The sequence below is a fragment of the Balaenoptera musculus genome, chromosome 1, assembly GCF_009873245.2.
Source record: "Balaenoptera musculus isolate JJ_BM4_2016_0621 chromosome 1, mBalMus1.pri.v3, whole genome shotgun sequence".
NCBI classification, from domain to species: Eukaryota; Metazoa; Chordata; class Mammalia; order Artiodactyla; family Balaenopteridae; genus Balaenoptera; species Balaenoptera musculus.
This window is the reverse complement of record NC_045785.1, coordinates 128,690,371-128,700,644: the sequence shown is the minus strand read 5'-3', so window position 1 is coordinate 128,700,644 and position 10,274 is coordinate 128,690,371. Positions and strand designations below refer to the sequence as shown.

The 10,274-nt window shown below is 37.4% G+C and overlaps 1 protein-coding gene across 1 annotated transcript; it reads left to right on the top strand.

Moving 5' to 3' along the window:
* The first annotated feature begins 1,278 nt into the window (after positions 1-1,278).
* On the top strand, positions 1,279-9,848 carry TNFSF18 (TNF superfamily member 18). Its single transcript, XM_036835314.1, has 3 exons — positions 1,279-1,491; positions 7,169-7,199; positions 9,457-9,848. Exons 1-3 carry the CDS (start codon positions 1,279-1,281, stop codon positions 9,801-9,803), a joined length of 591 nt encoding a protein of 196 aa, XP_036691209.1. The 3' UTR covers positions 9,804-9,848.
* The last annotated feature ends 426 nt before the right edge of the window (positions 9,849-10,274 follow it).

Genomic DNA, 10,274 nt, shown 5'->3' with positions numbered 1-10,274 from the left:
TTCATTTTACCTCCTTTTATTTAAATGAACTTCAGTTGAGTTACACCCTGTGGCAAATATTAAAAAAATCATTCTTTTCTAGAATTTCATAATTGACTCAGTCTTAACATCTCTCAGAAGGGTGGAGAAGAGAGAAACACTTACGGAACACTTCTTATGAGCCAAACCTTCACATCTATCTATTTCATTCTCAAAAAAGCCTTATGAAGTGGAAATTTTCTCCATTTACAAGGACAGAAACAAAGAAGTCAAGTAACACGCTGCAGGCCACTGAGCAGATAAGGGCTGGGCAACACCAGGCCCCCCTCTCAGGTCTGTCTGATTTAAAAGTCCATGTTCTTTCTAGAACATGGTTCTGGCACTGTGTAAAAAAAAAGGTAGGCATTCCATTTAACAGATGGAAAGACTGAGGTACAGAGAACCAGGGAACTTCCTCAATTTTGTAGTAAATTGGTATTTTTGGTGCCAGGAAGAAAACTCAAGGTTTTTGGAATAGAGTGTAAGCTCAGACTGGAGGACAGGGTGCAAGAATATATCCTTTTGTATAACTTTATTTCTATTTGATGCCAGCATTGAATTTTCAGAGTTTTTAAATGGTGAGACATAAAAGAATTAAGCTTGTTGTATTGACATATTTTAAAAATTAAATTCTAGTAATACACTTGGTGTTTTCTAGAGACCATCTCAGAACGAACACATTTTTTTTCTTTTCACACACACTGTATTTTACTTTTACAAGAGATAAATAAACTGACACCAAGCATTGTAAACGGATGACCACAACAAAAGCAACAATGATTGCAATTACCAAACACGAAACACACTCAGAATGAACACATTTTATACACTAGAAATTGATGAAACTATTTTTTCCAAACCATGCATCCCAGTCTCCCTAGCTCCCTGATCTACTGCCTCACACATGTATGATATTTGGAGTATGATAGGGCTTAATCTTGAACTTTATTTTTTCTTACAAAAAGTGATTTTCTTATCTGGAATAATTTGTAATACTGCACAGTTCCATAGTTCCTCTTGCTTCAGGAAATAATTTTTTTCCCCCCTCTTAACTTCTCTTGTTTTGTTCTGTATTTTGTCCTCTGTGTTTGTGTTCCCTTTTAGCCCTCTCTTCCTTTCAGTGCATTTGGCCTGGTGCCAAATGAGAATCAGCACTTAGCCTAGGAGTATCATTTTCCAACACACAGAATCAGAAGGAAAACCCCTCCTCTTACACCCACTACTAATTACCATAATACTACAAAACTGACTCCTTGCACCATGTGCTCATCACTTGTGAATGTTTGCTTTCCACAGCTCTCATTCCTGCAAAGAATGAATTTGAGCCACCTGGAGAATATGCCTTTAGGCCATTCAAGTCCTCAAAGAGCACAGAGACCATCCTGGAAGAAATGGCTACTCTACTCAACAACAGTTATTTTGCTATTACTTTGCTCCTTCAGTACACTAATCTTTACTTGTCTTCCACTCAAGGTAAGGAGACAACAGTACCTAAGGTTGCTATTTATTATACTCCTTTTTTCTTTTATAAGTCTAGTTATTATCATTGTCACTCAGTATTGTTAGAGCTAGTTGGAAGAAAGAGTCATGTGGGTACAGATAATGTAAATATAATTCCAATTTTGTCACAGCAATATGGCTTTTGAGGCTTATCTAAGTGTTTAAGATGAAAGGTAGTAGAAAATACTAAATGTTAGCTGCAGAACTAAGTTAGATGGAATCAAATAATCAGTCAATTGACAGATGTCTGTGGAGTGTTTTCTCCCTTTCTGGAACTCTGCTCTTGGTGGAATAAGAGGACGTAAAACACAATGCTTGCCCTCAAGGAATGGGGTGCAAGCTACACTCTTACTGTGGAAAAAGACACAAAAACATAATAAAAGACAATAAGGTAAGTTACAGATGGTTAGCGTATCTTTGAGGAGGGAAATGGCACTGAACTAGGAGTAAGAAGATATGGATTCTATGTCTCTCAATAACTAGCTGTATGCATCTGAAAGGCGTCTAATCTTTCTGGTTCTCAGTTTCTTCATCTGAAAAATGGTGGTAGGCAAATGGATTTGTTCATTATAATGTCCCTTCTAGCTATAAAATACAGTGATTAATAATTTAGCTAAGGACAGTATAGAACATAAATGCTTTAGGAGGTCAAGAGGGGGTCACTGACTTTGGGCTAGGTTGATCAGGGAAGGCTTCATGGAGGAAGGAGGAAATACTTTCTTATTTGGGAAGGCCCTGATGCTTATCAGGAATTTCCCACTGAGCTCCAATCCAAGTTGTGGGTCTAGTGAAGGGAAGGGAGGTACATGAGATTCTTAGTAGAAATGTGACTGTTGACTACATAGCATTGACCAAAAAGAAAATAAGAAATGCTTTATTTAATTTAGGATTTAGCCAATTCCTGGGTACATCTAAAGATTCTGAGCCTTGCAAAGAATAAGGTAGTACATGACCATCTCAGAAAGGGCTGTGATATGAAATCAGTGACTGTAGAAACATTTTTCTAAGGGGGATTGGTCAGTTAAAATTTCAAAGATATGGTTTTACTACTTCAGATATTTAAAAGCAATTGAGAAAAGATACAGGAGGAAGCAGTACATTGTAGTTGCTGATGTTAACTTAGGGTAAGTATAGCTTTGGCCAAGTTTTTACACAGTAGCCCATTAATTTGTACACAAGTGAGTACAACAGAGGAATCTGTAATCACATCCCCACTGTCTCAGGAATGTATCAAGCAGAACTCTGAACTTTCTGGAACAGTGAAGCTTTGAGCAGAAAAAAAAAAAAAGAATTGTCAGGAATTCTGAGTGTTTAGATTTCTGAAGAAGGGGAAGGGTGAGAATAGCAACAACTTAAATCTGGAAGTGCCTTTTCCTTCTCCAAACCTCACGTCCTATTAGCCAGATGACTGTGAAGAACACAGGATATGTTCTAGGTGTCATCATTTCCTGTGTGTGACTGGGGAACCAGTGCCTGGGAGAGAAGGAAAGTGCCTTTCTCAAAGGCACACAACTGCTCTTGCAAAGGGAAGGAGGTGGGCTCATACTAGGATACTTCTTGCCAGAACTGAATTTGATCAATCCCCTGTGTTTGAGCTCTGATTCCAGATTCTCTCTCCTAGACAATATGCAGCTTCTCAATGAAAGGTTCCGCCTCTAAAGAAATAGCCCAGAGTTTGTACCAAATTTGGGGAAGTTTGAAAGGTTTTCAGGATATTGTCCTGACAGAATGCCAGGGAGGCTTAGTTCCCATGGGAAAAGCCAATGCCTGGCCGACAGTGGAATGATATTAGCTCCTGTATTCCACTTTCCACTTGCCTGCACTTCTTTTTCCCTATTGGCCACAGATTAGTATTTTTGGAAAAGAGGACTGAATGGCTGGTGGGTGATGAGTCATTATGAGGTGGCCACTTCCACCTCCTCATAATGCTCCACGACCTTGGAGTTTACATTATTTTAGTCTCCACTCTGGTTTTTATATACAAAAACCCCACTTTCCAGCCTCTCTAGGCACTAATTCAAAAAGTGTTAGACAGGAAGGTTGGCTCCTTCGAAATCAACAGAAATTTCCTTGGGAGAATTCTTTTTTTCTTTTTTCCCCCTCTTCATTCAGAAGACATTTCACTGAAAGAATCGGTTATGAGCCCAAGGAGTTGGTCCGTCCCTAGATGAAAATAACCTCATAGAAATTGTCTCTAAGAAACCAAATGTCAGGAGAGTCCCCTGCTTCAATGAAATGAAGGATACTTTCAAAAGGGAAAGTTGTGCTTGTACTTAAAAGCAGAGTAGATTCTATTTCCAAATGATGATCTGATTAGACTTGGTTTGGAGAAATAATTATTAAGTTTATTTACTAACCCAAGTATGTAAATCTGGGCTTAAATCACAATGGGGTTACAAGAGCAACTGATCCTTCTAAGCAAAAAATAAATTAACTAAACTGAAAGTCCCATATGCTTCTTTATAAGTGGATACCCACTCCTTCCAAACATCACCAAAATTAGAAATACAAACTGCTCCACAGAGTGGTAGGGGTGAGACTTTTGAGTCAGGCTCTGTTTGTATCTTAGCCTGGCTTCTCATCAGCTGCATGACCTTGGGCTAGTTACATAATCCTTCTCCTTCTTGTTTCCTCATCTGAAAATGTGTGTGTTGGTTATTTCACAGAGCTGTGGTAAGAATTAATGAGATAGATAGTACAGTGCCTGACCCATAGTAGGCTCTCAGTGGATGGTAGTGATTCATATTTGCACCATTATTATTAATGACTTTACAATGAAGATAAAGTTAAAAAAGCCTTTTAACAAAATGGGTATTCCTTGCTTATCTATTCCACTTCCTCAGCCAAAGACTATGCCTCACTACCAAACAGAGGATTTTTGTGATTAGACAGATTTTCATTTGTGGCAATAATGACAGAATAGCACAGTGGTGGTTACTATAGTTCTAAATAGACATTAAAGCAGCCTACAGGATTTCTGCAGTATCCAGGATTTCTGTCTCTGGCAATTAATTTGTCTGTGGCATTAGGTTTCTCCTCACACTCTTTATACATGAGAGTAGACAACATAGAGGTTACCTGTGGCACATATTTTGGAACTCTTTTGTATTTAGATTGTTATCCAATCCCTTCATGTGTTTAATCATGTCTTTCTAGAAAGATGATAAACTTTTTAAGAGGCAAGGACCATAGATGACATTAGTTTCTCTTGCTTACAATGCTAGTATAATGTTGGGAATGTAGGTGCTTAAAGTTTTAATTCTTCATTATAATCAGCATCATTATCAAAACACTAATACTTAATAAGCAGGACAAGACAGAATATCTGGGCAAAATCCTTTATAAGAATTATCTCATTTAAACTCATAAACAACCTCAATGGGCTAGGTGCTGCTATTTCCCCCATTTTATAAGTGAGAAAATTGAAGTTGAGTCCCTATCACATGCCTATTATGGGCTAAACTAAATTGAATTTTAACATCTCTTCTAAGAAATCCCAAAGTAAGGATGAAATAATTGCCAGAGCAAAAGCAATTGTAGGAATCCAGTGATATATCTCCTAGAACAGTGATTCCCAACCTTTTTGATTGCACCTCTCTATCAACAAAATGTTCTAGAGTACAATCCCAATATACATGCTAATTTATTGTAAGTTTTATACAAGTTCTAATACTCTGTAAATTAAAAAGATACACAATAGAAATTTGTAAGGATGAACCAAATAATATGCTTAATGTTGTTTATTCACAGTGCAAAACCATTTTGCTTTTACCAAAATGTTATATTTATATAATATGCAAATATATAATATAAAGATTTCTAAAATAATTGAAATAATATTTTAGTAAAGTAATTTGATAAATGTGTTTCTTTTATTTTCTTAACCTTAGTTTAACACTTTTTAATATGATAATTTGAAAGTTATAGTCTAGGTTAATTTACCTTACCTTGATTCATGGTTTTGACCATCATAACTGAAAAAGTACCTCATGAAGAAATATAGATCAAAATGGAGGAATGCATTTTTGAGTGTGCTTACCATGTTATGACACTAAATTTTAAATCCATCATTCAATAGTGCAAAGTTCTTTTTTTTAAATTAAAATAATATTGTCCCAAGTTGGGGGCAGGGTGGTGGGATGAATTGGGAGATTACGATTGACATATATGCACTAATATGTATAAAATTGATAACTAGTAAGAACCTGCTGTATAAAAAAAATAAAATTAAAAAAAAATATTGTCCCATCACTCCATTCATGATTTTTCTTCCTTCCTTAGACAACTTAAATTCCACGGTCTATAATTAAAATCCTTACCAAGGTGGCCTTTCCTTCGTAGGCTCCTTTGCGGGTTCTTTCTTATTTCCTGACCTCTAAACATTACAGTGCCCCAGTACTCCTGTCTGTCTGTACCCACTGACTTGATGCTCTTATACAGTCTCATATCTTTAAGCACCACACAGAAGCTGAAGACTCTTAAATCTATATTATCAGAACTCCTTAAATTCCATCCTTACAGATCTAACTACCTTCTTGACACTCCTACCTGGATATCTAATAAGCATCACAAACTTGACATGTCTAAAAATGAACTCATGACTCTTTTCCTCCCAATTTACTCCTCTTAAATCTTGCTCATTTCAGTGATTAACAGTTTTATCTTTCTAATTACTCATGCCCCAAATCTTGGTGTCATCTTTGTCTCTTCTCATTTTCTTATCCATATCCATGTCAGGAACTCCTGTTGGCTCAGTTTCCAATCACTCATCACCATCTCCACGGCTAGCACCTTGGTCAGAGGCACCATGCTTTCTTCCATAGATGATTACACTGATCTCTTAGCTTGTCTCACTGCTTTTGCTCTTGTCACCTTTTAATTTATTTCTAGCGTAGCAGCCAGAGAAATCCTATAAAAGAAAAACTGATATCATGTTTAAGCTCGAAAAGTCTCTTAAGCTCTTTGCCACAAGGAAACAAATGAACTTTACATGGTACAAAATGTGTGGGTATACCTTACCTTACTACTAAGTATCTTAAAGCCTTTAGTATTTAAATATCTGTATTTATAAAATCAACCACACTGGTGGCTTCCTGTAGCATGTAAACTGTGGTATGTTGCAACAGTTTGAAACTGAGATCTCCTCAGGGTATTTCAGTCACTGTATATGATGCATGATTGTCTGAATATTAAATAGTCGTGACATTATCAATCTGAAATGTAAATATTTCTATAGCTTAATTTGTTATTTAAAATATAAATAGAAATTCTATTATTTTCTTCTCACATGACAGTGGACCATCTTGTGAAGTCACTGGGATGCAGAGACTATTATTTATAGAAAATTTCTATAGCCCAAGATGAGGAGAGTCCAAGGTCAAATAGCTGTACTGTGGGTAGAGATTAGGTGGATAAAAGGAGTTCTTAACTTTTCCCTAGAAGACCCAAAAGGTAGCTGGGTAATGAAAGGTAAAGGAAGGCGCCAGCCATCTGTAAAGGAAAGCTGAGAGATCCAAAACAAGGGGGAGGGAGGGATTTTTTCATGTGGCTAGGGAAAAGAAGTCGGCTTCAGGAATCAGAGGCTCTAAATAAATCAATCAAGAAAGTTGTGACACTGTCATCATCCTGACCAATTCTTCTTCCCTTACAGACTGTCAATGGGCCCTGTATTGCAAAGTTTGGTGAGTAACATGTCTCATATACCTCCTTTTTTACTTTTCTTAGTATTTGATGCAAAAGGCAAGCTCCAGAGTTAAGAAAGCATGCATTCTATTTTAGTCATCCTTCAGCTACTATTTACAACTGCTTATCTTGTGCCAAGCAGTTGTCTAGGAGCTGAGGCTTCAGAGGTGAACCAGATGGACAAGCCCATGCCCTGATGAAGACTACATTCAAGGTCACATCTCTGGGCAGGAATGCTTAGGCACTCCCATAGGCCTGGGAATCTGAGATCCAGGAATCTACTTTTAATTCTGTGTTTTAATAAGCACGAGTTTCAGATTTCTACAACCTTTCCCTGGGAAAAACTCAAAGTCATTCTCACATTTCACATACTGCTAGCGTCCAGTAGAGTGAGTATAGGGTGTGATTTTTGTTTCTAAGTATAGAGATGAGAAATGAGAGTTAGGGGAATGGTCACATCTCTGCTCGTTTCTCTTCTCCTCTTAGCTCCTGAGTCACTTTCCTTTATAGTGACCTGGTACTTGCTTAGAAAACACACTAAAGTTTACAGTTTTCCGGAGCCTTAGGGCATTTTTTAGAATACATACAAAATTGAAATGAATACATTTTGGGTTGTTTACTGGTTTAAGGTCAAACACCCATTTTCAGCTGACAGCAGAATATTTCTAGAGTTAACTTCGACTCCTGTTTTCCTATACAGTGCAAACAGCCAGGCTTCCTTGCTTTGTGGAAATTAGGGAGTCTCTTTTTACTTGTCTCTGCCTTTGTGATTTGTTTTTGTTTTTCTAGTGAATGGAGTGAAACTCCTCATGATATGTTGAAATTTTCTTTTGATGTGGTAAAAGTTGAGAACCTCAAGTGATGCTAAGATGGTCTTTAAGTGTCCCCCATCACAGAATTAAATATGAGAACCAGTGACACTTCTTCCTGGTGACTTGCCTATGGTCAATTACATGGTCAAGCAGGAAGAAATTTACTGGGCTCTGGGCTCATTGGAGATACAGGGAGACTTTGCTTCTTGCTTTAATGATCTTTCCTTCATTCTCCTTCAGAATCTACTCTCAGAGCCTTATATCTGACATTTATATACAAATAAGAATTTGTCAATATGTTATCTCTTCCAGGGTACTTTTTTTAAAATCAAGGTTTCTAATTATGTGACAAAAGCTTTGACGCCATAACAAAAATTATGGAGAATTAGAGAACAGGCCAGATAAGTGTTTTGGGAGGTAAAAGCACATCCTGGGATTCTGAAATCACACCTCTGTGTAAAATAATTAACATTAGGAAAATATGTAAATTCCATATATTCCTATGAAAATAAACAAGTCTTGACCCTTTCCCCATCCCCTTTGACAGCAATAAACTAGGGATACTTATATTTAAACAGTCAAATAATTTCCATTTATAAACTCATTAATTTACCAGTAGCTATTCTGGGAGTGTTTGGATAAAGATAGTCCAAGTGTATCTTGAATGATATATACCCATAAAGTGCCATAATTTAGACACAGTGCACCTAATTCAGGAACACAGTTGTATCATTCAGTCAAGATATATTTATTGAGCACATACTGGGTACCAGGAATTCTTTTAGGTGCTGAAGATACAGCAATGGACAAAATAGAGAAGTACTTGTTCTCAAAGACATTATATTCAAATGGGTATGAGATAGACAATGAACAAATGAACAATTTATAATAGGCTAGATGGTGACACCTTCTATGAAGAAAACAAAAACAAGGTAAAGGGAGAGAGTAACAGGAGAGTGCTATATTTTATACGGATTGATGAGAAGATCTCATTGATAAAGTGATACATAGTAAATAGTATTTATTTACACAGAGAAAGACAAATATGCATCCTGCACTGCCAACTTTGGTCATCACCATCCTGGCGAGTGATTCCTCTCTTCCTTCCTCCTTTCTCCCCTTTCACAAATATCGATTGACAAGAGATGAAGTGCCATCCTAAAACTTAACCCGTGTCCCTATTCCAAATGTATTTCCTTAGAACTCCCCAAGCAAGCGATACACTCAGGAGCTGCAATTTCTCTAAAACAAGGAGTAGGTAGATACTTAAAATATTAAAATTGTGGTTGGAGAGAACTAGTATAGACCGGGTAAAGAAACATCCGGTAAGTAAGTAGGAAAGAACTATAATCAGGAAGAAGATGAAATAATTAAATAACTATGCTTTCCTTTTTTTTTTTTTTTTTTCTTTCTCTCCCCCGCCTTTCTTGTAAATGTCTTATAGGACCATTACCTTCAAAATGGCAAATGCCCTCTCCTGAGCCTTCTTGTGTGAATAAGACAGCTGATTGGAGGCTGAAAATACTTCAGAATGGTTTGTATTTAATTTACGGCCAAGTGGCTCCCAATACAGCCTACAAGGGGCGAGCTCCTTTTGAGGTGCTGCTACGTAAGAATGAAGACCCCATACAAGCTCTAACGAACAACTCTACAATCCAGAACGTAGGAGGGGCTTATGAATTCCATGCTGGAGATGTAATAGACTTGATATTCAACGCTGAACATCAGGTTCTAAAAAATAACACATACTGGGGGATCTTTTTGCTAGCAAATCCCCAGTTCATCTCCTAGAGACTCGATTTGGTCTCCTCCGTCCTCTTCAGCACATGCAGAGATACCAGTGGGTAGGACGGAGGAGGAAGATTTTCAGTGCCTACAGTTCATCTGGGCACACAGATCAACACAAACAGAACTCCTCTTCATGTGGATTTTCATTTCTCATGCCTGTCTGAATAAGACTCAAAGGGAGGACCAAAGACATTTGGTTACCCTTGACGTTAGGTCAGCAAAGGCACTTTACTAGTTCATAATAAAATGAATACGGGTGGCTAGAGGACAGAATCTTCTCGAAGTGTCTTTGTCTAATCCTTGAATCCCTGGGTGGAAAAAAAAATGAAGTCTTATTCCCATGGGAGCCTTATCTGGTATGAAAAAAGATCCAGGGCAGTAGCCTGGCCTTGTTCTCATACTCTTGGACCGTGGATTGCTTGACTTCATTCTTCCCATATTCCCATCTTCTGAGACCCTCCTAATAAAAAGTAG